The 26,936-nt window shown below is 36.7% G+C and overlaps 1 protein-coding gene across 1 annotated transcript in view; it reads left to right on the plus strand.

Moving 5' to 3' along the window:
* Positions 1-1,824: 1,824 nt before the first annotated feature.
* The window catches only part of NEBL (nebulette), a gene marked incomplete at its 3' end in the record, with an annotated part of 65,385 nt that continues 40,273 nt past the window's right edge, over positions 1,825-26,936 (plus strand). Inside the window, exons 1-7 of the mRNA XM_010192536.1 lie at positions 1,825-1,890; positions 2,007-2,078; positions 7,962-8,066; positions 10,167-10,277; positions 16,629-16,739; positions 24,344-24,445; positions 26,003-26,104. Of these exons, the coding sequence (XP_010190838.1) occupies positions 1,825-1,890; positions 2,007-2,078; positions 7,962-8,066; positions 10,167-10,277; positions 16,629-16,739; positions 24,344-24,445; positions 26,003-26,104 (669 nt within the window). The remainder of the gene's footprint in view (positions 1,891-2,006; positions 2,079-7,961; positions 8,067-10,166; positions 10,278-16,628; positions 16,740-24,343; positions 24,446-26,002; positions 26,105-26,936) is intronic.

Genomic DNA, 26,936 nt, shown 5'->3' on the forward strand with positions numbered 1-26,936 from the left:
CCCCCCCAAACCCAAACAGTTTTGACTTTGTCATTTTGACCATCTGTGCTTTCTGGTGTAAAAAATAGCTAAAGGTTTCTCCATATTCAGCAAGCTTTGCAGCTATTAATAGCTTTTCTCTACTTTCTTAAATATTTTTCAATGTCTCTACTTAAAAAAATCATTAAATGTAGGAAGGAAAAGGAAACTAACTGCGCTGGAAGAATATAGTATTTGCAGTATTATCACAAAAAACCCAAAATGAAGCCTTGAAATCTGCATTTCTGTCTGGCACTTTTGTAGGTATTCTGTCTCCTTAATGTGTGGTCCTTGAAATCATGCATGAATCTGTTGCTTAGAAATAGTTTTGCAGTGGCCATAATCTTCTAAAATGACCTGTACTGTGACTACCCTTCTTATGTAAGCTATTTGTTTCCACAAGGATGAATCATCCTGAGCTCCAAAAGTGTAATTTACAGCATAAATTACAGATAACTCTCACCTATACAAACTAGACATCTGGATTTCAACCTGAACTTCAGTAATGCCAATCCAAATCTGAACCGTAGGAGCTTATATTTGAAATAGCAGAATGTAAAATCTTGAAGCTTTCTATACTATTAACATATAAAGAATTCTGTCTCTGCCTTTGTTCTTCGTATTTTTTTCAAATTCTCAGACCTTAACTAAGTCAAATGCTATGTTTTTCCTCTGCTTTGAAATGTTTCTCTTTTTTAAGGAAATGTGTGTTTTTAAATAAGCTCTAAAGACATTGCGTTTGGGCACAAGTACTTAAAGTTCTTTGTAGAGTTTTTTTAAGAGTACACATTCCTTGTATCTTTGCCTGATTGCAAAGCTGCGTAGTGGTGAATCACTTTCCTAGATAAGTTCAGAATATTGACCTCTATAAAATGAGAAGTATACAAACTACAGTGTGGAAAGAAAGATAATGTTAAAATGCTGGTTACTCCAATTGGTCCTATAATACCTCCTTGCTTGTTTTACAGAAGCAAACACTGTGAAACTATATCCATTGGCATAAGGATATCTTTCAGTTTCATTGCAGCTGGAGTCAGTGATCTCATACTGAAAAAGGTTGGTTTTGAGACCGCAGACCATGATGTTTTTTAACAGTGAAGGATCATTTGTGTTTGTGTAAATACATAGCCATGTATACTTGTAAGTATACAGATGTGTTTGTATCTATGTACCCATACGTTTAACCTTCATCCAACATAATATGCAAATCATTTAAGGAATTTTATATACTTTGTGGAAAAGGTAGATTTACTGAAAAATATACTAGCAGTTACATCTACTGGAAAATGAGAACAGTGTGTTTTTGAAATCAAAAAGCTCTGTTATTGGATCAACAATATAAAGGTTTGTGATAACTGGTTTTGGAATTGGTGATGCCTTGAATCTTGGAACTGGGCAGTTTTCCCATAACCCTTGAGTCAATGTTCCCCTTTTAAGCCTGTTAATTTTACTAAATTACTTATGTTATGAATTAACTGCATCACAATATTTTAATTGTGTTCTAGTAATTTTAAAAACAGTTGACTGGGATAGGTCATTCAATTATATTTTATCTGTAAGAAAGCATTAACTCTGCTGCGACTGATAGCTGGCAAGGCCATCTGCAATGTCTTTCAGTTCACTCACACTGAATTGTTCAGATAAAGACTGTCAAGTGCTGCCTAAATAAGGAAGGAGCCTTGGTAGAGTTAAGTGCAGTGGAGGACAGAGATGAAGCATTGATTCCAGGCATGCTGTAGGGTCTGAGCCCTTTCCTGCAGCACTGAACCATTTTAGAGTTTTCATTGTTTTCTGCAGAGTATTAAAATGCGAGCATCTGTCATTCAGGATCTCAGGAAAGACGAAAATGAGAATGAGGAAGAAGAAGACAAGGTGAGTTAAACCCCAGTAGAATAATACATAATAGAATAATACAGAAAAATACATACTTCCTTCTGTTGTTACCCTTTTAGGACAATAAACCTGGAATGATTACCTTTCTTTTGCAGGTCTTCCTCAAGCCTGTTATTGAAGACAAAAATATGGAACTGGCCCGAAAATGCAGTGAAATAATAAGTGATGTAAGTGACAGTGACTGTTTGCATCCTTACGTTTGCATTTCTCTTTTCAAATGGGTTTATATTTACAGTACGTATTTTTTCAGGTATGTACAGTGCAGCATGTGCCCATCCAATGTTCAAATATAAAAGCACACAAAATAATAGAAAAGCACAGCCTCCTCTGGTACCTTAAATTATCAGATGCAGAAGGATGAGCTTTTCAGAGCACTTGCATGGTATGAAACATAGGCGCTAGGAAGAAAAATGTTCCAAAAAGTGGGTCTCATGCAGAGGATGTCTCCCATGAGAACACTTTGTCTGATTTCATCAGGAAAATGTAGTATTTTTTTCTAGTGATAGCCTAGTCTTGTGAAGTTTGATTGGTTAGAACAGAACTGGGTGCCAGTATACATGGCTGTAAGGAAGGATAAAAATAAAATAGGTGAATTTTGAGTGTTATCTATTGATCTGTGGTGATAGATGTTCAAAACTGCTTAGTGTATTATTATTGACTTACACTTATAGGAAGAATCCACTGAATTGCTATAATTTATTTAAAAATTATATAGCTAGCAAATTCTTGACTTAGTTCCTATAGGTTTTTAAAACTGTTGATCAGATATAGACATTATATAAACGTGATAGATGGGATCCAAGACATTTTAAATTGGAGTAGATCCAATTGCTTCAGTGTGACAGCATCAGATTTACTTTGATGGAAGTTTATTTCTGTTTTCTTCTGGGAAAGTGTGTCTGAGGAGTAACTTTGTCCCTTCATGTGAGTATGAGTTAAGAGTGATATTTCTCTTGCGAGGACGGTGGCTGGCAGCAGAGACATTACTGAGGAGAGAGTGACTTGCTTTAATAAGTGTTCTTCTAAAGAAACAAAAAAAATGATGCCTGGCCCATGTTGTGTTATAATTTGACATTTAGATTTGGGACATTATTGTTCAAGCTGAATGAGTATGTTGATTTTATATTCTCATAAAATCATGAGGCCGAAATGAAAATTGACCTGGAGCACTTATGAGACCCAAAATACATTTATTGCTTCCATGCAACTTGTTTCTAAACATGGTTGCTGTTCTTAAAGGCAAAAACTCCTTAAAAAATGCTGAAGAAACATTTTCTTTAATTGAAAAGGGATTATTACTGTGCTGTGTACCCATTAAGAGTAATGTTGGCTGTGGCTGTTAATTAACTGGTAAATGGAGTGGTTGTATTTTCTCTGATTTTCTGCAGGGACTTGGAAGCTAAGGTGAGTAACTAAGTCAAGCCTGGTTTCTGAAGCCTAAGGGATGAAGTTCAGAGATATGGGCTTTTGCTGAAAAATTGTGATGTGTTTAGCCTGCAAGTGTGCTAAATTTTCCTTGAGATATGTAAAGTGTAATGACAAAGTGTCATTAATGCTTTCAAAGCAGTAGTAATATGAAGTGGTCCAGACCAATTTAATTTCAAAGAAGAGGCAATATGTTTAAAAATGGCATCCAGTTCTTGGGCCTTATTCAGCCTCTGCTGAAATCAGTAGGTGTTTCTTCATTGGCTTGAGTGGAATATGCGTATGTATAGGGGGTGAACTTTGTTTCCCAGAATTTTTGCTATAATTGGAATTTCTTATGACCAGTGAAGTCCTTTGTGCTGGAGGATAAGTTCCTCATCCTGCACACTTCATCACTTCATTGTGGAGACCAATAAACTGCAAGGAGATTACATTCTTGCCTTTGATTTTTGACTCGTTAATGTTCAGAACTTTTAATATATTCTTTATAATTTTTACCATGAATCTTTGTGCAAATGGCTGTTTGTGTGGTTGTATCTTTGGTGTACATCTCTACATTTTATGTGTACTATGGTTTTATGAGGCTTGCAGTTTCTCCCTAAGATGACCTTGGGGCAGCAGCCTGTGTCCTTGCCGAGCACAGGACTGGGTGTCCTTTTCTGCTGGTGGAACTGTCAGCACAGCTCCTCCACCAGAACACAGTGCCAGGAGTGCTCATAACTGAGATACTGGGGCTGCACTATGCTTGCCCTGCATTCTTTGCAGGCTGAATTTAATTTAGCAGTATGGTTTTAAGAAAGTGTTACAATGGCAGCTCTTAGTGCATGCAAAACTGTCAGCCTTGAACTGTACATAGGGGTAGTTGTGAAGTGTTTATGTGCTCCAGTTCTTGAGGAAATCCCCGTTTTCGTTTGAGGTTGGCAGATGTTTGTTCTGTGGCTGTGATACCCCCTGGATTTTTGTCCCTAAAGCCATTTCATTTAATCTCCCTCCATTATGCAGTTTTATTCCACAGATATTTTCAAAACCATCATGTGTGTTTGATTTATATGAATTGCCTTCCTTTCCAGGCCTTTTCTCATCCATATTGAAATTCAGCCTGTTCATTTGCTTGTATTACTTATATTTTGGTATATTTTCATGTCTTCTGTGCTTTGATTGTGTGGTGTGTTGTGAATACTGTTATGAGCCGAGAGGGGAATTATTATATGAATAAAGTGATCATTGGACAAACTATCATAATGGCTGTTGGTAGAGAGACACCCTCTGCTTCAGAAGATTCTGCTGAATTTTGGTAATGTATGGTTCCAGTGTTTCTTTTTCCCTATAGCAAGAAGCACTACTACTTGCCGTTTACTACTCTTGTACAGAGTTCAAATTTGCTTTGACGTATCTGTTTGTCATAAAGCAAGGGCCAAAGAGACCTAGAGTCATGTGCAGAAACAAAGTGCCTTTCCACTGATAACAGCAGAGTTGTGACCACCTAATTCGGAGTGGAGCTGTTCCTCTGTGCTCACCATTACTAGTCACAACTCTGGTGGACTGTGTCGTCCAAATTGTTGGAGACTAGTAGAATACTGTGAGTCAACGATACTGTATGCTTGCCCTGTTCTTGTACTTTTCTCTAGGTTTCTCTGTGGCCACAGAGGATTTTGTATTCGATAGATCTGTGGTCTGACACAGCTCTTGCTGTTGTGAGAGATTATAAATTAAGAAATGTAGGGTTGGAAAGGGAATTCTCAGTGGAAAAAAGTTCCCTTTTGGTCTAGCATGGATGCTCTTGTCTTACAAAGTTGATATTGCCATATAACATGCATTAAGAAAAAAATGCAATTTGAAGCTTAGTGTTTCGGTGGTTGTCTAGGAATTTTAATACACTTTTACTGAATAGCTGTGCTGCTGGTCAGAGTAGTTTTATGATGAGTCAGGGAGAAGAAAGGGATCAGGAGAGACCTATTAAAAGTTAGGCCTTTAGTGAGCTATTGGACCTCAAAAGTATACAAAAAGAGCAGTGGTGGATCCAGGCCATAATTTGCAAATTTTTCCTATTATCTGTTTTTTTCACAAGGCTTAGCAGATCTGCTCAACCTAAACAGTGTATTTTTGTGGTAAAGAGTAAATCACTCACAGGCAAAATTTCCTATTCAGTATTTCAGTCATTTGAATTTGTAACCCCAAAATTTGAAGGGGAATATTAACTTCTCTGCATATTCCTTTCAGTCACTGGTTATGTTCAGTCATAGCCAACCTTTTAAGCCTCTTGCTTATGTCATTTACAATAAATATGCTTTTTAAGTGCATATGTCATGACTTCATTATACTTATCCCATTTAATCTTCCACCTTCCTGATTCCAAGCAATGCAGACACTTTTGTAGCAGAACGGAGTGTGTTGGATCAGAGTTTGACCACACATTTTGTTATATGTCCTCTTTAAATTGCTCGTTTGAGCCTATTTGCATTTTGTGGCCTCTATGGCTGAGTATAATAAACGCAAATAATATAGGAGTAAAGAGATGGCATTAGTCCTGTACTGCTTTTGATTATTTTGAAAGCATGACTTCTACAGTAGAATGGCTGTGATTGTTTCTTCTAGTTGTGTCATGTCATCCCCTCAATTAAGAGATACCTTAGAAGGCTTTCATGATTGATTTTTAAATGTAATTCTTGCTTTATAATTAAAATGGATGTAATACAGCCAGTTCTCAGTATTCTGTGGGTGATTTATCTAAGTTGTGAGCAGCAAGACTCCCCCATCTCCCCCTGCCGAGAACTCAATCAAACCTAACCAGTAGACAGTCAGCTTTTTCATGTCATTTCTCAGCTGTATCACCATGAATGACCATAATTATATGAAGCTTTTTAAAAAACTGTTTATGTACACATTCTCTTCTCCCACCTTTCTGCGCCCCGCAAATACATGTGTGCGTGCTGGTCCATGTGTGCAGGTTGGCAGTAAGTGTGTGCTCATGCTTATCATAAAACTGCCCCTTCTGTGTATTGCTGTGATTACCTTGGAGTACAGTGTCATGCATAGCTTACATGAGCCATTGGATTTGTGTGTTCCTGAGTAAAATGATGACATACAGTAATTTTACACTCATTGTTCACCGAACAGTTTTTATTTAGAATACACAGTAATCTACAAGGGCAGATAATATGATTTGGTAATGAGATGTAGATTCCTTCCATAGCCCAAACCTGGATGAGCTCAATAGTAACCAAAATTATTTCCCATGTGAGGATTATGTAGTCATCAGTCTGAGATTAATTTGGCATTATGTAATCCATTTTGCGGTGGGCAAAAAGTTTGCATCAGAAAGTGCAGGAGCTGATTCTGTGTGAGCTGCCATCTTTCTCGTGAATTTTCCAAGTCCCTGTAGAGGGGCATAGAATAAGTCTTGTGATACCCATTAAGGATTCAGAGAAAGAGGAAATTAAGACTGCATAATTCTGTAATGCTCAGATGCAGATCATATTGCTTCTGTCAGTGCTTGTCAGCAAGTCTAGAGTGCATAAATGCAAGCTGCTGTTGTTCAGAATGTGAAAATGAGGTTAGAGAAATGGTAGCAGATAATAACCATGAAAGCTTAATACTAAATAATTCATCTTGCATTGAACTAAACTATTCTGTGAATGAAGAAATAAAGATCACTAAAAACATTTAAGGCTATCTATGTAAGGTTGGTCTTTAAAATGTTTTTTAGTCCATCTCATCATAGACATGCAGTTCTTCCATAATAATAAAGATCCCTCCACATTCACCATGTCCATGGGGTTCATCCCCTCGCATTCTCACCAATACAAACTGTAATGCTGACTTCACCAACAGTCATGTGATTATTCTTAGACAACTGCTTTCTATACCTACCTGTATTGCTTGCCCCATGGTAAGAAAAATGTTGGTAGGTTGTTCAGATTTTTTTTTTTTTAAAAAGCACTTTTTCCCCCCTAAAATACATTGTTGTATTTTGCTTCAAAAATTGTTTCTCTTGTGCATACTTATGACATAAAAATGGTTCTATTTCATATTAAAATACTCTTAAACTTAAATATTACCTGTATGTCATGACTGTTGGAGTGCTTTGAGGCAATGAATTGGCAGTGGCCTCTGAATTGCTTCATCTAACTCTTGGGTTCATAAAGCTTTTGGCAGTGGCTTTTGATTGTGTTATACAGATTCTGTGCTTGCTAAATCTGGGTTAGAAGTTAAACAATTTTATCTTTGACGTCACGGAGAAAATACTTCAGTTATCTTTTCTTTGGAGATATTAGAACATCTACAGACACTGATGAAAATGTGCTGTAGATGTAGAAAAAAATAGTATCTTTTTCATCTTTATTATTAAAGAGTTCTGTGAGTTTTACATAGCCCTGGTGTGTGAAATCTGGGTATTTCCCTGTGTGGCCTAATTTGTTCCACAGAATCACAGAATGGTAGAGGTTGGAAGGGACCTCTGAAGGCAATTTAGTGCAATCCCCCTGCTAGAGCCTGAGGTATTTGCAAGCCACCCAGCATAGTATCTATAAATAAAATAACAACAACAATAATAATAGTAGCCATTATTTGTTTTATACTGATTTTTCTAAGAACAATTAACCTTTTTTTTCCCCTCTTCTTTGTAGATACACTATAAAGAAGAGTTTAAAAAATCTAAGGGCAAGTGCATATTTGTACCTGACACCCTACAACTAAAACATGTGAAAAGTCTTGGTGCTTTTATTTCTGAGGTAAGACATAAAGATTGAAGAATTCTGTTTGCTTCTTAGCCCTCATAAAAACACTCTGATTTGAGTATTTTTCTTTAGCAGGGGAAGGATGTCTTATTTCAAATAACAATTCTGTTTAAAGCTAAAGTGACTTAAAGCACTGTAATTAGTGTATACTGTATATATGAGTAACAATAATTTGGAATTATGCAACAGACTCATTCTGGGATTCAAAGATATATTATTAATGGTTCTGAGGCAGTCTTAGCTATTGCATTTTATGGATGGATAAACTGAGTTATTCTGCAGTGATGAGGTTTTCAAATGATACCTGTGTGTAGTTTCACTGCTGTGGAGAATTCACAGCCTGACTATCAAGCAGGAGCGAAGGAAACTCTTGTCCTTCTTCCGGGAGGGGGCTGGACCAGACCTCAGGTCAATGCCATCTGCAGGTCACCTGAGCACTTGCATACATGGATAGGCATACCCATATCAGGGTTTTTAGGTCTTCCTGTGTACACAGACGCACACACAGGCACAACTGTAGTGGTGAAGAAAGAATGACAGCCTCCAAAATACCAGAGCAGAGTTTGCTGCCAGCTTTTTGTGTCCCAGGTGCAAGTTGTTGTAGGATTGCATCTCATTATTTTTCCCGGGTGAGAACAGCAGCAGGAGTTTTACCAGATAGAGTTGCTTTTGTTAAGGAATTGCTGGTTCTGAGCTATTTTTCTCTTGCTGCGAACCTTGGAAGACTTAAATTTTTGATGCCTCAGCTTTTTTTCCTAACTTTATGATTATGATGAAGAACATCCCAATATCCCTGTCTGGACTTCTGTAATTTATGTACATTCTATATTCTGTTTCTGAAATACATCTGTTTGCCTTATGGCTGCATTCAACAGAAATGCATATGATGAATATTTTTGTTCTATTTATCTTAATATTTTCTAAGAGTGGCACATAAATATGATTAAATTATGCTTTCTAAGGGACAGACTGTTATAGTCTACAAAAGCACAATGTGCAGAATTTATTCAATCAGTTTGTCAGATTCCAAAGACAAGTTGCTAATTATTAACCAAAGATGTAGAGATACAGAATTTAAAAACCTTATGTTCTATGTTATCATGCTGCTGTGCACTCTGTTGCTTATTGCAGCATTACCTGAAGCCAGTGGTGTGATAGATGGTTTATCTTGTAAATTACTGACCTCTAGTGTCCCATAACCTGTTTTTACAAAATTCAAACAGTGAAATTCTTAGTGGCGTATCTGCTGCAGTGAAAAAGAGCTCTCTGTTTTGGAAAACAGCAGCAAATGTTACTGCAGGTTATTGATATATGTAAAACATATGGGGAACTAGTCTCTAATGAGCAGCTATATGTTGCGCAGTACATTAATGGCATTAGACAGTGTTGTTTAAGATATCTTTGATACTTATTATTACTTTCACAGCAATACTTGACATTATTGTTTTATGAATTTGAAAAAGTTAGATCCAGAGCAAAAGCCTACCAGATTTTGAACTATTATTCTGAATTGTCTCATAAAGCCCTTTTGTGAGGAATTGCTAGTACTGAACACTGGAAGAAGTATATAATAAATAAAAAATAATTTAAAAATGAGTCTGTAATATGAGCAGATTAAGTAGAAACTATGGCAGACATGTGAAATTCAATGTTCCTGTCTTTCCAGTTACATTTAATTGCTACTACTTATTAATTGGTGGAATACTTTTGTTGGCATCTCATTGCTGTCATTGTGCAAAACTTTGGAAAATGGATAGAAAAGAAGATAATTTTGGGTTTTGTAAATTATTTAATAAAGGATAGAAAAAAACCCAAACTTGCCTTGCTTGCCTTACTTCCTCCAAGATTCTTGAATTTAATTAGGAGCTACTTTATATTGCTTCACGAATTAGACACATCCACCTAAAGTATTTTAAGGTTATTATTTTAAAATCTGGTGTTGCCTGACAGTATGTAAGAGGTCATTAGATTTTTCCAGGTCTAATGGTCGTTATGGCATATTATTTAATTGAAAAAAACACAAACCACTATAGTATACTCTAACTGTATCTTACTTAATTTTTGCATTGTGTGTCACTTTTTCCTCCCCTGTAGGTGAAGTACAAAGGAGCTGCTAAGAAAAACCTTTCCACCTCTCTTTATCAGCAGATGCCAGCCACAATTGATAGCGTATTTGCAAAAGAATTAACACAACTTCAGAGCAAGGTACAATTTGAAAATCACAAAAATTATTTTTCATTAATTGTGTGACAGCATTTGACCAATTTGAACAGATACTTGATTGCCTGCTTGATTTATTTGGATGAGTTTATAATCCAGAGTTTATCACCATAACTTCTTAAATTCAAGAGCTATTCACTTGTTGTCAATCTGGCTCATTATGTTTATTAACAGTAATTTTTAAAACTAGCAGTGCATTAATCAGTGAAATGAAATCCATTAGAAATCCATGAATGCAATAAGGAATTACTGAATTCAGTGACATTGCATTGCATTTATAGAATTATTATATAACAACCATTTCAATTTGGATGTTATATTAGCTTTATAAAATGTTTGGTCCTGAAGGGGAAATAAAGCCCACCAACTTTACTGACTTTTAAAAGCACTTACTGGTAGTAGTAAATGTGTTTCTGATGGTCTGCATACTACCACTCACAACAAATTTTATGGAATTAGCAATATGAAATCAAGTATATCGAACATAGTGTAAAACATGCAACCAGTAAAATAGTGAATTCCAGTTCAGTTGCCTCCAGGGGCTTAAAAATGTCATACCCTTAATGTAGGCAGGTGACCCTTCACTTCCATTGCTCTCAGTAGAACTGTGAGTATTAAGTATGTGTAATATGAATGAAGTTACAGATTTTCATTTTTACTCATGAGATGGTCTGATAGATGGTCATGGCTTTCTGTCCACCAAACTTTTCCACATTTTTCTTGTTTTGCCTTTCTCCTCTCTTAAAAATATTAACTATGTATAGTTTAATACAGCCAGTCTGTGAAGTGAACGCACTCCTAAATCCATATTATTGATTGTGTATCCGTATGCATTCTTCTAATGCAATGTTTTTTTTTTTTGTTCAAACAAAGGAAAATATTCATAACAAAAGAAAGAACTGAAATTTCAGGACAGCTTGAGGAGAAATGTTTTTATTTAAAACAATGTGTTAATCAAGGCTATATTAAGCAAATATAATAACATAAAGTGTATTTTAGTTTTCATAGTTTGAAATGATTCATATATATATACACACTCAAAGCGGCACAGTAGCTGAAATGACATTAATGTGACATTTCATTGTAAAGTGAGTGATTAGAAGAATCACAGTAGAAATAAATTGGGAATTAAACTTGTATAACATTTTGAAACCGTTAGCTTGATTTATAAAACATTAGTTAAGTAGTTTGCCACCGATTTACTCCTGGATTCATTCCAAATGAGTACATTCTACATTAGTTTACGCAAATGAGGTTAATTAACATCGGTGATGTGGCAGAAAAGATAAATAACTGAGGGTAAAAATGAAAGCATTTGATTCATCAAATAATCCCTTTTAAGGAAAAGGCTGATATTTTAATTTGATATTTTTTGAAGGTTTTCTTCAATCATCTAACAGTCATAGAGAAAAAAACAACATATAGGATGAGTTATATTTAAGCATAAACTTCTCCTGTAAAATTCATACAATTCCCTTAGGAATAGATGCATTATAAATCATAATCTACCATAAAACTCAGAGATACGCTGACACATTTTTCCAACTTGTGGTTTCTGTTGCAGTGGACCTGAATTTAATGCTACTTTGAGAGAGATCCTAGGGGATTTTCTAGTGGAAAATCTCTACAGTATTCAAATCTAATCCATATTGTACCTATCACTGTGGTACCTAAGTAGCTAATACAAGGATTTCAGATTTCAACTGGGTCAGGATATGGCAGAGAGGATTTCTGCTGCATCTGTCTAGCTGGGATTGGGAATTTACAGGTCATTGTGTCAGCAAGAGGAGACCAAGGGTATGCTATAGGAAGGAGAGACAACTGCACCGTCTGGCTGTTATGCCACCTCTCCTGCAAAAAGGCTGTTGCAAACACTGAACAATTATATTAAGTTGATTTTAAATAGGTGCTGATTTCCTGAGAGTTGGATAATGTAAGTATGTGTTCTCTTCCCCATCCACATCAGAATAAATTTACACCTTTGACTCCCTTTTCATGCTTCTTGAATGCAAGGCTGGGCTTGAATGCTTTTGTGGCTGGATCAAGAAGGTGCTTTCTTGCTCTGTGAACCTGTGTTCTGGGCAGGATCCATGGCCTCATCTGCCAAGTAGGTGTGTCAGGACTTGGGGATGATGGTGTGGAGGAAGGAGAACTTCCTCCACACCACAAAGTGACTATCCCTGCCACTGCCTGTTGGCACAGGACTGCCAAGGCTGGTGTGTCTCTGCTCTGGGATCTCCTCACACAGGTGTGTCATTGGCAAATGGTCTCTCTCATGATTTGATGTTTGATCTGGAAATGGCGCTGCTGCACTGTTGCTGCCCAGCAGCATTGTTTTCAGCCTAACTGGATCTAGGCCAATATATTATTTTATACACTATTTCAGATCACACTCATGGATCTGAAGAGCAACACAATTAGGAACTTGGAGGCAACTAGGGTAATTTTCTTTTTCTTACAAGAAATTATTCTTCACCTACAGCTGCCCTTCACTGTCCTCTCCAGAGCAAGCAGGTGGCCATAGCACCATCTATCACTTTTGCATGCTCTAACTGATGTGGCAGTTGTCACTGACGTCTGCAGAGCCAAGACTTTGTTCTGCAGGGTCCCAGCCATGCAATGTCAGCACTGACAGGATCTTGCCATAATGGAGAGTGCAACACCCTGACGGTTGTGGTTCTCCTCCTGTGGAGCTTTCTCCTCATATTGGCTCTACTGATTTATGCTCAGTTCCCTCTTCAAGATGCAGAGAAAAGACTAAACCACATTTGCTCTTTTGTCTTTTATGTAGAACTGGCATGAAGATGGAAATAAATACCCATAGAGAAGGAAGTCCATCTGAAATTTTGACAAAAAATCATGACACTGTTAATGGGGAAAAAAATACTTGAGGAGAATGAAAAAGGAGTTTCATAGCCTCACGTAGTTTGGTGGCTTTTATCAATTTATTTTTTTCCTCTACACAGAAGTTTTGATTGTTATCTTCTAAACAGCTTTCTTGAGAGTGAGCAACCAGATTTTCCTCCTCTTCTCTCTCTCTCTTTTGTTAGAGCTGTCCCCAGGGTAAGCTGGAGAGAGCAGGAGAAGTCCCTGTCCCCAGCGCATAACTTCACCCTCCTTGCCAGCTCACAAAGCTCCCAGCAATTTCCCTGTTCTCTGCAATGAAATTATAAAGTTGATGAGAGCAGTCCATGCAGGGAGCCCTCATTTTTTTTCTGGAAAAATTGCAATTTTCCTGTAGAAAATATTTCTGAAGGAAGATTTCTGATCATTGCTAGCTTTGTGCCAAGGCTTTTACTTGTCTGAAGACCAGTATACTTAGTTCTTCTTTACGCAGAACATTTTTTTTAATAAGGTGTCACAAACAAAGATAAAGGTATTTAAAATTGCTTGAAGGGGAAGCAATGTTGTAAAAAAAAAAGTATGCTTTTCATCACTTTTTTCTTCACTTTATTTCTGCCATAAGAAGAGATTGCGTTGTTTTTCTTCTTATCTGAAAGGAATAATCTAAAGCAAACTGAAGGCAGTTTAATTTTCTCCTTTGTACAGGGCAATATCTCAAATAGTAACTATATGTCAATGCTCAACAGTATTTTCTGTTTGTTTTTAGAGATGATGAACCAAGTGAATTTTAAGCAATATTTTCAACTTCTGAAGAATGTTTCTGATTTTTTCTTACTTGTGGGCAGAATTCTTTTATTTTCATATGTATTTTTTTTACTATGACAAAGCTATTTTTGTGGTTTACTGCATCATTTACAATCATATTACACATTATCCGACTGTTCTATGTAATTCTTCATGGTATTTTATGGTATCAAATCTCAAGTTCAAGATTTCTTCTTTTTTATGGTAGCAGGTATTAGTCTCTTGGACTTCTCTAGTTTCTTATTACACAAACACACTGACTAATCTAATTCTCAATCTAGAGATTAAAATGGCATTTTCTGTGTTCTTGAATATTTCCTTCTACAAAATCCTATATTGTGGATTTTAAGTTTGGAGCTTAGCTTGCTGACTATAAAGGGAGATATAAAAATAAAAAATTAATAGTGTTTAAAGTATTCCAAAACAGTCAGAGTTAAGTTAAAAGAGTGCAAAGCCTTCATTAATGCAGCTTCCTATTGACACACGGGTGTGCAAGAGAGATAATAAAAAATGAAAACTTACAAATTAATTTAATCTGAAGTCATACCTGCTGAAATAACTGCCTTATATTTCTGGAGTTAATAAATGGTGCTACTACAGAGTAGAGGGTGTATCAGTGACCTATAATGCTTGATCTCTCTGTAGAGTAGTTTCATATGTGGATTTGATGAAGAAAATTCAGTTTAACTAAACCTTGAAAATTAACATGAAATGAGAAATAAATGTACACATGCTAACATGTAAAATAATGATTCTAAGAATATTAATGAAATAATCCTCATAAACATTTTTTCATGCTTCTGTGGAACTGATTTACGGATCTGGGCATAGTTCTGCACTAAACTGTCCAAAACTAAACAAGACAGCTATTGAACTCCTCCCTAGCCTGTGATTGCCTCAAGGTTACTTAAGTCAATTAATAAGAATAATGTGAAAAGATAGGAAGAACACAGCTGTCAAATAGCAAGTCAAATATTCCTACATTAAGCTAAAGAAACAGTCATCTTCTTTTCCCAAGATCTTGGACTCTCAGTTGTAGTTTCTGTTAGTTTTCTCATGGTGGGAGTTGATGTGCTTTTGTTTTTTTGTGTCTTGATTGCATAGCCCATTCACCAACAGAAAAATATAGATGTTGAACCAGCAAAGTAGCAATCTAACAGAATACCTGTGAATTAGTAGATTTTGGAAGTATCTGTACGGATCTGCTTTTCAGAATGCTATTAAGTGCAGAACTTAAAAGTCTTAAAAGTGATAATGTAAAGCAGGAGAGGTAGCAAAAGATTTTTTGTGGCGTATGTTTATATAGTAATTACAGTTTTGCAGGGGATTATTTGCTAGTGATGGTTCAGTCTTGTTAAAGATTATTTGCTTTGCCAGTTGCAAGATGTAATCAGTATAGGAAGGTTACAGACATTTTTTTGTTTCCATTTAAGTTGTGTTTTGTTTCCCCAGGGGCCTGATTGTGATGGATTTACACTGTGTAAGGAGATGGTGCATTTTAAGTTTTCTAATTTGATACTTTCATTCATATAGTAGCAGTGCAAAAAAAACCCCACCACCCTTTTTGTCTTAATCTCTCAGCCTATATATCATTTTGTAATCTGAGATAGTCAAGGCAGATACTAGTATATTGCCTTGGGCGCCCTGATCTCTGACTCAGATGCAGTCTTGCTGCCTTAAACACAAACAGATATAACATTTTCTCACAGTTCTAGTATCCTGTCCTAAAAGAGTCCGAATCACCGTAGTCAAGAGTTCCCATCTCAAAACTTTCACAGTATTCTTTTATTGCTATTGAGGATTTTAGTTTCAAATCCTTCTCCTCCTGGTCAGCTTTCAATCTTATTTAGTATTTGCTGTTTTCTTGGGGATTATATTAACGCTTGCTCCTGAGAGCTATTCGAAAATGAATTTACTTGATGCTTCCTGCTTCTTCAGGCATCAAAACCTGGTGAATTTTCTTAATATAAGTGTAAAAGCTTCTGACAAGGATAAGTGCAAGATCAGCTGTTCAGGCAGTTTTAGTACATGAGTGTGTGTATATGTAAGTATAACACAGTACAGTGAAAGCTGGATGAATGCCCAACATTGAGCTCAGTTTCTATTACAAAAATAAATTTGTTTATAAACTCACAATTCAGTTCCATTTTCTTCTACCATTATGACAACTGAATGTAAATATTATTTTTCTTTGTGTACCTGGGGGCTAGTCAAAATGTGTATTGTGCTAGTAATTTCCTAACAGTGGAAGAAATAGATATTTGGGCTATGAGTATTTAATATAAACCTGTTTATTTGAGGAATGCGCAGAAATTGAAAACAGAGGATAAAAGAATCCTGAGGAAATATTTACTTAGCTGATAGACTGAAGTGTGTTTTGAGGAAAAAAAAAAAAAGCTTCCCCTTATGCTTTTCCCTGGGCTGTCTTCTCACATTGTTAAGGTTCATTTTCTGTTTCTGTATATTTCTTTCTCTTCCTCTTGTCTACTCATACCTCTGCTGCAGTAACAGACTCAGAGAAATCTCTTGTTTCAGGGTTCTGGTTCCATTAAGGAGGTTAATTATTTATTACACTTCTTCCTAAATACAGGCGCACTATGATGCTAAGTTTAACCCAGCTCATGTTATTATTATTATTATTATACCTGCTCTGCCGAGGTCACAGAATTATAATGTTGCTCTTCTCAGGTTCTCTATAAACAAAAGCATGATGCTGAGAAAGGAACTTCAGATTATGCACATATGAAGGAGCCCCCAAATATTAAGCATGCCATGGAAGTCAATAAATACCAGAGTGGTGTAAGTACTCCTCCATCTGAAATTAGCTCACTTGTTTTGGGTAGATACATCTATTATAGCTAACTGAAATGAACTCGGTATGGAATCTTTTTGTATTTCATTAGCTGCTATTTTTTACGTTCTTTGCTCTGCAGTAATTTGGGACATGATGTGTGTTTAAAATATGCTGTGAGTAATGGTATGTGACTTTTATTCTAAACGGTGTTGGAAAACGGTTATTATTTATTAGTAGTAATTGTTACTAAGTGCTGTCAGTTTGAAATAAAATTACGAGGAAAAGCTATCTGAATTCATGTGTATCTACTTGTACTTACAAAGTGTATAAAACTCTTTGTTTACATGAACACCAGCATGGTTTCAGTGTCTTGCACTGTCAACAGTTGGGTAGTTCTTAGAGAGTTCTATTCAGAGAGAAAAAGGATATTTTTGCCCTGCTCTTCCACACTTTTATGCACATGAATAATTTTGATCCCTTCTCGTGAGTACATATCAAACGAGTTCCAAAGAACAGTTGATGACTTATTTTACAGAATCTGAGCCACAAAGTTCAGTTTGATGCCTGGCTTTGGTTTATGCCATCGACCAAAGTATTTGTTCTTGTAGTTTTACTTAAATAATTTACGGATAGATTTAAGTATTTAGCAATATTTTTTAAGTGTGTGGAGTTGTTTTTTTTTTTTACAGCTACTCGTTAACTTCTTGAAGTTTACGTTTTCACAATATAAAAAACCTAACAATAGCATTTATGTTTTTCATTAGTTTCAAGTCAGGTTTTGTTTCATGGTTGAGCTAGCTTATACTAGCTCAATGCACCATTATTACTACCAAGATTAGTCTCTTGAATTAGACAAACACAGCTCAGAAGAAAAATGTCTTAGGTTTTGTAAAAGCTTACTTATAAGAAAAGTAAATTTTAGGAGAAGATTGGCTAAAATAGTGAGTTCACCTTAAAGAGTACACAAAACCAGTAAGAGCAGCTGATTTAAATACCTTTAAGTTTATGATCTATTTCCATTCTTCTTAGGTAAGAGAGTCAAGTCAGGTAGATATGTGATTTTATAATTCTTATTTCTCAGATAAATGGGATATTTGTTTGCTGCTAACAATACAGAAAATGAAGCTTAGGTGTTCATTTTGAGTTAGCTTACATTTATCCTATCTTCCCTGCTGACAGTATAACAAACACTCTTAGGTTAGGTAGGCTGAAAGCTAAATGTCAGTGTTAGATATATGTCCGTGTGTGCAGAATCTTGACAGCTGGCCGCTGATTAAAAGGCTGCTGGAAAACTTCAGGGAAGCATTATGTTTGAAGAATAACTTTTTCTTCTGCTGGGAAATACCTGCATTGGAGCTCCCAGTGGTAATTTGCAACCTGCCTTGATTAAAAAATTCCCGAATTCTGGCTGTCTCTGCTATTGGAAGCATCAGGATGTCAGATTGACAGAGCGTAGGAGCTGGGAATATGAACTTTTCTTCCCATAAGCAACAGCAATCATGATGGACTACTAGGGAAGGAAATAATGTTGGGAAGAGGGATGGGAATCCCTCTCAGAGGAGGTGATGGGACCAGGAGGAATATGAGACGAGATTTTGACTCAAATTCATCATGGTCTGAGGATTAGTATGCTAGTGCAAAACCTATTCCCCTTCTACAGCTGTACATCACCTGGTAACAGAATTAAAGAGAGCAGGATGCAGATGTGAGAGTAAATTAAATTCAGTTGTTTCATCTTCTTTCACCCTTAAAGCAAGCAAAAAAAAAAAAAAAGGAAATTAAGGTAAATGTAGGAGGGAAGGATATTTTGATAAATGAGAACTTTTAATAGCATGTTAAAAATAATGAAAAAATATGAAGGAAATTTTCAGCCTGAGCAAACTTGAAAAAAATCAAACAAACCCTCTGTATCCAACATAAATCTCTAACCAGTTCATTTTATCTGTTTAACAACATTCTTTTCAGTTGCTCATGGGGAGCTACAGTGCAATGGGGATATATCTTTATCACACATAAAGGAGCAAGTTATGTAAGTCCAGTTCTTGTTCAGCTGAGTTACACAGCTCCTGCGGATAGTTGTTTGGGTATGGAGAATAGCTGCAAATTTTTTGTTTTTTAAGTACAGGTTTAATTAAGAGCCGCATGAGTTTTCATCTTTGAGTCAGAGCATGGAGTAGTGAGCATCCCAAATATGGAACATTTGTCTTTCTGAACTATTTCAGGCTATTTGTAGAATCAGAGCTCTAAAAGTGCAGGGAAAAAGGAGGGAAACTACTGGGGGAATAGAAGGACAAAGCTCTTCTATCCACCACGCAGTACAGTATACCTATGGGAGCGGAATGCATGTTTATCTACAATGCTCTGCCAACTCCATTCAACCTTTACAAGCAGGGTTTGCATCTAATAGGATTAGGATGTGTTTAAGGCTATTTACTCAGCCTTAAAATAAGGCTGACATTTATACTCAACTCTGTGAAATGTGCAATTTCCTTTAAAAATTAAGACTGTATTCAACTTACAATACATTTGCGCTGACATTTTGAAACTGTCATGTGCTGTAGGCCTTCACACCACTTTGAATGTCATTAACACACTGTATAAGCGTGGGCTGAAGCTGCATAATAGGGAAATACTGTAAAATCTCCTGAACTATGTGATCATATATGAGAAAAACATTTTTCTCTTCTTCGTACTTAGAACTGAATAAAATTGCTCTCAAAAGAACAAAAGTGACTTTTATAATGATAGGGAATTTACTTGAAAAATAATTTAAATACTACATAATGCTTGAACGAATGCATGTTTATCCAAACCAGAGTACTTTTCTCTATAAGTTGTGTTTCTGTTTTTGTGGAGTGAATCTTAATGATGTGACTTTGGCATGCAAAGGCATTTGTAGAAGAGTGAAGTAGGGACCATCAGCCTACTTTATGCCTGTGCTCAGCTGATATAATTTAGCTCATCTGGAAGTTTCCAAATTTGGGACTAAAATGAGGTGGTGGCCCTTAGAAAACAGGTCACAAAATAGTGGTTTGCCTTATGTGTAGCTGAGGATCAAATGGGTGGAAGAAAGTAATTGAACAGTGAAATGACATGACAGTTAAGTGTCTAAACCAAAGAAGACACTTGCCGTACTGTGTTTGGGTAAAAGCTGCACGTGGCATTTGATGAAGGTTCTCAAAGCTATAGATCACAGTTTTATCTGTTCTGTGACCTGATTCATCACTGGACATTATGAACAGCAAAACAATGTTAAGTATTTGTACAACATTATATATATTCTGCTTGGTTAAAATTATTGATTCTTCTCACAGCATTACGTTGTATGAAATAAAGAATTGGTCTTCTAATTTTACAAATAAGAAAACTGCAAAAGACTCATCTGTGGACGTTTAAAAGGCAGTTTGTGGGTCTGAGGTTGAAACCCTGGCATCTTTTAACTTATGCTTATGTACAAAACAGTGCTGCTTTTAAAATGTTACTTGACAGTTGTGCAAACTTTTGATGTGTATGTATGCTTTTGGCAGTCCATATGATGTCAGTAGCAGTAATTTATAATGTTTCACTGACTATATAAATTTGAATATTTAACAAGTTTGTATTGTCTTAGGAGTAAGCTTTTTTCATGTTCAGGATGTTGTGCAGTCAAAATTCACAAAAAAAATTTATGTGCTTTCTGATAAGGTCAGACCATTGGATCTTAAACTTGATGTGCTTGAACACCATCAATAACATACCAAAATGTCAGTTTTTGTTTTGATGCAGATCATGTTAAACTCAAGCTCCTCCTGGCTCTCTGTTCAGCATCTGCATTAGAAAAATCACCTTTCACTGTCTAACTTTCTGCTGACAGTGGTTGTCAACAGCAGGTCCCACTGGACCACTTCCAACTGGTGCTGAAAATGATGTGTTTACTCCTGATGTAATTGGGACCAATCAATTTTCAAGCCCATTACTGGAAAGGATGACTGCATCAATCTGTAATGGGCCAGAAATGTGTTTTTCTCTTCTATGCAAGCCGGGAAACAGTTTTCAACACCATTTGAGTGGGGATCAGAAAAGCTGTTGCCAGTGATGATTGTCACCAGCTAGTCATTTTCTTAGTGTTGATGGACCCCAAAGTGCAGATGAGAGGAAAAGGGACAGAGACACAGCTGGCAGGCCATTAGTTAGTGGACTTGCAGCTCTTAGAAAATACTAAGCAGAGACGAACAGTGAGAGACAAATTGTCTTGCAGATAGGTGTGCCCAGCTCCTTCCTGACTTCTGAGAGTGCATCTCAAGAAGGCAAAGTATGTTCATAGCTGCTTGTGCGTATTTTAAGAATTTACTACCTATAATTTGGAATAGTATTGGAATTTGAATAGGGGAGAAGGCAAAGGACTGCAGGAAAGGTCTGAGTCCTTTAAAGCTAGGTGTGCTTGAGTCACCGTGTGTGTTGATTGATAACCTGAGATGTTTTGCAGCCTTGTTAGAAATCTCTTTACTTTGTAGCACTGTAATGCATTCCAGTGCACTGGCACCATGATGAAAGGTGAAGCATCTTCAGAATGCTCAGCTGGAGTAAGTAGGCACGTTTATCCTCAGTGGACCTTATGCCTTTTTATAAGAGCTGGAGGTTTGGCCCAATTACAATTACTCTACTAATTATGACAGAGCCCTGACTATTTTCCACACTTTGCAAAAACTACTGGCAATTCAGAGTATGTAACCACGTTTGGGATCAAAGACAAGAAAAAGCTTTTGTTCATATTATCATTTAAAAAAAAATAATTCGACAATGTAATCACTTTTAATTGTAATTTCAAATTGGGGTAGAAAAACTAAGATTAGTTAATATTTGTAAATTACTGCTTGCAACTTCACAACTAGGTAGATGTTTTTTCCCTTTTTGTCCCAGCTTCTTTCTTGCTCACGTTTCCCACTGATCTGCTGTAACTCTCCATTTAGGTCTTCCACTGCTGCTCTTAAGTTGTCAGTATACTGTCTCAGTTACTTTTTCCTATGCAAAGGTCAGTTTGTGCAGATGTTTCATAGACCTGTGGTCCTCATAAAAAGGATTAATTATTGAGCCTTCGGTGATGGTCTTTGTGGTAGATCCTGAGTAGCCCTTCGAAGTGAAGACTGAGCAAGGTCACTGTGTAATGCCTGGAGGTCCCAGTCAGGATTTGAGCCTCTTGGTAAGGGGTTGAACTAATGCAGGAGAGAAGATGTCCCCTTCCTTGGGTGCTTCTGCTGTTTCCTTTCTTTTGTTGCTTGACCAGGCTTCATTTTGTCTTCTCGCAGGCTTTTCCACTTTCCATCTTCTCGATGCCCATGGGTGCACACAGCAGGCTGTTTGCTTTGCCCTGTTTACATCTGTTCCCCTGCTCTCCAGCAATCGCTCTGGTTTTAGTGTTCTAACATAGCACTATAAAAAGAATCAGTGGATGGAACAGAATAGCAGCTGTGTAATAGAGGCCAGCACACTGACCTGATGGGAAAGGGTCAGCATCCAGGGATTGGGGTTATTCAGGAAATGGGAAACATATTTTTTCTTTCTTTGGCCTACCTCTGACAAACTACTGTTCTGCTGCATAACATTTTTATTCTCACTGGAGTATGACAAGCTGCAGAATGGAGCAAATATATATTGCAGACATTTGTAAAATGCTAGATGACTTTCCCTCAAACATAAGTAATAGGTATACTGGTTTAGGTGCAGAAAGAATAATAATTCACTCAGGGAAAGCTATAGCAATTGGCCTTGCATCTAATATTATTGAAAATGGTGAAATATAAAGGACTGTCACTGTCTTATTTTCCCCCACCCCCCGTTTTCCCCCTGAAATTAACCACTATCCATTATTTAATGTACTATATGATCATGCCATTTGGAAGCAATAAGTGACCACATTTCCTCAACTTTATCACCACTATTCTTGATTCTCTGTTGTTAAATTCACTCCATTCCTAATTTCTATTTTGAGCACATATGCTGGCCTTTAATTTGCAATTTACATGGATGATAGGGTGCTATTCAGAAACCTGTTTCTGCTGCCTTTGTGGTTTTCACCTCACCTCATGTGGTCATTAGGATGAACAGCATATAATTAACTAAATTCATGTAAAGCCCTGAATTGCAAATGCTGGTCTGTACATCTAGTTTCTTAAAAAAATAGAGGAAATCTAAACCTAACCAAAACAAAACTTCCAGCAGTTTTAACAATCTGTAAGAAACAGTTTCTATTTTCTTGGTAGGTGTTACTTTGGGCTGTATTCATCCAACTTATTATTTATTTTATCAGTGATTACGCTTGTGTGTAACTCACTGTAGGTTAAAAATTATAAGATCTATTTGTGGGCCAGTGGCCAATGGTGAAGGCTATTTAGCTTGTTTACTTAGCCAAAGCCATATGGATACAAAATTAATTTCCTGTTGCCTGTAAAATATTTGCCAAAAAGTAAGATTTTTTTCCTTTTCTTTTTGCAATAACATTTCTACAAATTATATTTGTCGTTGGGTGCTGCAGTTTATGGGTTTGTTGCATTGTACCCAGAGTAAAAGTTTACACTGGAAATATGAGCTAGATGTGGAGGTAAAGCTTCAACAGAAGAAAATCTAAAAAACTGTTGAGTAAATCAGGAATTTTTCTCATACTTTCTGCTTCCTGTAGTCTTTATTTTGTGTTTTCTAACTTCTGCGTGGAACTTCCATTCCTTGGACACTGTTGAATACCAGGGATGATTTTCTTAATCATTCAGAATAATTCAGTAAGACAGCTCTTGGAAATTGGCTTAGATTAGCACATGTGCTACAGCAAGGGAGAGGAAAAAGTCTACAGACTCTGAAGAGGGAGAAGAGGGATAACTTGTGGTCTTGGAGCTCTGATATGTCCCTGAGGCCTATTCTATTCCTACGATCGCTTTGCTAAATGGAGAATGTTTGGAATCTCCTACCTGTGGTTTAGCCTTCTGGCCAAAGTTTTTTGAGCCCATTCATTATAGTAGTGGTTTTTCCACAAACAGAAGGATTCAGTCTCCGACTCCACATACTGGAACACTCAGCTTTCTTGTTCCTGTGATTGTGTAAAGGAGCAGATAAGTGCAGTTGTGGGGAGTGAGGGGTGCTGGTGTGGAGTTGTGTCATCGAATTACAGATCAGCTACATGCCTGCCTATTGCTGAGGTAGACATTCACCGTGGTAGAATTGCAGTTTCTGTTCAGTGTAGCTGCAGTCTGTGAGGCTGCATGCTCAGTATCATAGTGGGGTTTAGTTTATATTGAAAAATGGTACGGAGTAGAAAAAAATGATGTACTCTTAGAAGACCTCTGAAATTTAATGTTAAAACTTAATACTTGGGTCTATGCAGAGCTTTCATTTTCTACTACCTCTTAAACAAAGCCATTTTTCATTTTAATATTGTATTTTATGCTTCTGAATTTTTTCCTTTTCCTGCTAACCTGTGTGTGTCTCTTACTACGTAATCCCTGTCAAGCAGGACTGTGTTAGAATAAATTAGACAGAGTTCTACTGAATTTGATAGCTGAGTTCATATGTCATTCAAAGATTATTTATAAACTTCAACTGTTTTTGTTTATTTTAAACAAAACTGTTTTTTGTTTCACAGGTATCCTATAAGAAGGATGTGCAAGATACTCATAGATATACTGAAGTGCTGAACAGACCAGACATAAAGATAGCAACTGGGATAACAAAGTTAATAAGTGATGTATGTTCTCCTGTTACTGTGTTTGTGGTTTTGAGATATATTATTTTATTTATTCAGATTTTAGTCAGATTGTTTAGAATGCTGCTGAAATTCTAAAATGTCATAAGCAGAAAACCTGCAACCCCAAATCTGATGTGGAAGTTTGATTTAAAAACCCCAAAACCCAACAAAAAACCCCTTGCAAAGTCACGGGTTTCTTCTATTTTGATGTTGACAGTAAGACCTTTGCAGTTGATCTAAAGACATTGTTAAACTTATTAAAGTTGGTTTTGTTTCAGCTTTATTCATGATAACCATTCTCAAAATAAGTCATGGTCGTACTGCACTTCAGAAGACATATGAAGCTTTTTTTCACCTCAGTACGAGAGAAGCTCACATCCCAGGACTCCCTTTCCTCCTCCCATCTCAGCTGGCAGCAACAGGGAAATGCAATTTCCCGCTGTCCTTCTGAGAGCTGTGCAAACACGCTGCCTCTTGCATGGGGGCTGCCCTGCCCTCCCCTCTCAAATTCTTTTCCCTCCCACCGTGACATCTGCTAATGGATAGGTCAAGGAGCAGTTTGAGAAGCAGCAACGTGTGATGCAATTTAATATTTTATTGTAGACAGTCCTATGTATATATATAAAAGTTAAAAGCCCTGAGCTAAAATGTTAAGTAACTGCTAATAGTTTCTTATAAGACTGACTAGGCACCTATGGAGAGACATTTTTAAGAGACCTGAGATTCACCTTTTGAATATTCAGGATTTTCTGAAAACCAAGAACTTCTACTAAGTCTTATGTTCAACACCCAAATCTACTCATTGCTGTTCAAGACTCCTTTGAGTTAGAGTGGCTTTGGGACTTCTATTTCTCTCAGTCTGTTGTTATGACGTGTCCTTGCTGATTCACAGTGCCTGAGTAATGCAAGAAGCCTATTTCAGGCAGTGGGTAATTTAGTTCGTGATATCGCAAAGCACCTATTGTCAGTTCATTTGTGTTTTCTAATGCACTGTGGAAAAAAATTGCAGCAATTTGCATGGGAGGCAGTTCAGCTGGAAAGATCACGTAACACCAGCCCTGTGGGACTAATTCCGCTCTGTTACACTAGTGCAACCTCACTGACATCCAGCAAGGTTGCAGTGCTAAAACCGAGAGTGGAATTTGACCTTACATTTCAAAAAAGCTGCCCTTCAGCCTAGTTTTGTTTCAAGACTAGTTTCAGCTACTACAAATAATCTTGTGTAAACTGCAGACCCTGTCATAAGAAATGCCAGGCCACTGTAACTCACTCTGCCTCGATTGGGAGAACATTATTTCTCAGGCTTAAGCTATGCATTTGGTTAAAGTTGAATTTCGTGAATGCTGTGCATTGCGTCTTGCAATAAATAAATGTTATGTTGTTAAGGAGCTGAAGCCCAAGAAGGACTTATTTTTCAGAGCTGGTTAGAACCACTCTGAAAGCAGAGTCAGTGCAGATCACTAAATGAGGTGTTTTCCACTAGCTTTAATACTTACATTTCTCTTGATAAAATAAACCCAAACAATGTAATAGTGATTAATTTTAAATTATTTTAAGGCTGAATACAAGAAAGGAAGGGGAGAGATGAATAAGGAGCCTGCTGTACTTGGAAGACCAGATTTTGAACATGCTAAAGGAGTTTCAAAACTGTTAAGCCAAGTAAGATTCTCTGTCATTTTACAATGACTTCATTCAGATATCTTGTTCCTAGTAATGTAAGAAAATATTTAGATTTTTAGATTATTATCTCTAATTGCATGAAGATTATGTTCTGAAACTCTTTTCATACAGTATTGCAATGACTGGTAAATTTAAGATTCTTAGGATACAGAATATACATTTTAATGCAAAAATACAATGAACTTTGACTGTTACAACTTGTCTTTTATGGAGGTGGTGTATATTTATGCAGATTATCTAGGATTTCTAAAATATTAACTGAATGTAACTTAGAGACAAATTTTGCTACTCATTCAGTTTGAGTGGAACCTTACCCTGTGATTAATCCCACTGAAGTAACTGGGGTCTTTTGTGTAACTGCTTTCTAATGTGAGTAATGGGATCTTAATTTGGCCTGACATGTAAACCACCCGCCTTCTCTCCCTCTGAAACTGAACCTTTTATGTACTGTTTTCTGTTATATATTAACCTAAAAAAAAAAAAAGAAAAAAAAACCAAACAACAAAAGAAGAACGGAGGGATTACTTTAGTCCATAACATTTTAGTTCTTTTTAGAAAGCCGAAAACACAAATATTGCCTCTTTTCCTCTTATGAGTCTTCAACTCATAAGACTCTACTACAGATCAGCGTGACATTGTGAGGAGGGAGTTTTGACTGCTGACCTGTTCCCCCTCTCATTTTCTGGAGTAGTTCTTTAACAGTGCCTTGCATAATCCTCGCTAGTAATCCTGTCAGGCTACACTTTAGAGCTTTTCAAAAACTCAGGAACAAATTCTGCCCTCTTGTAGGAGGAGGGTAATGCCCTTTGGT

Source organism: Mesitornis unicolor, unplaced genomic scaffold (assembly GCF_000695765.1).
Source record: "Mesitornis unicolor isolate BGI_N332 unplaced genomic scaffold, ASM69576v1 scaffold31349, whole genome shotgun sequence".
Classification (NCBI taxonomy): domain Eukaryota; kingdom Metazoa; phylum Chordata; class Aves; order Mesitornithiformes; family Mesitornithidae; genus Mesitornis; species Mesitornis unicolor.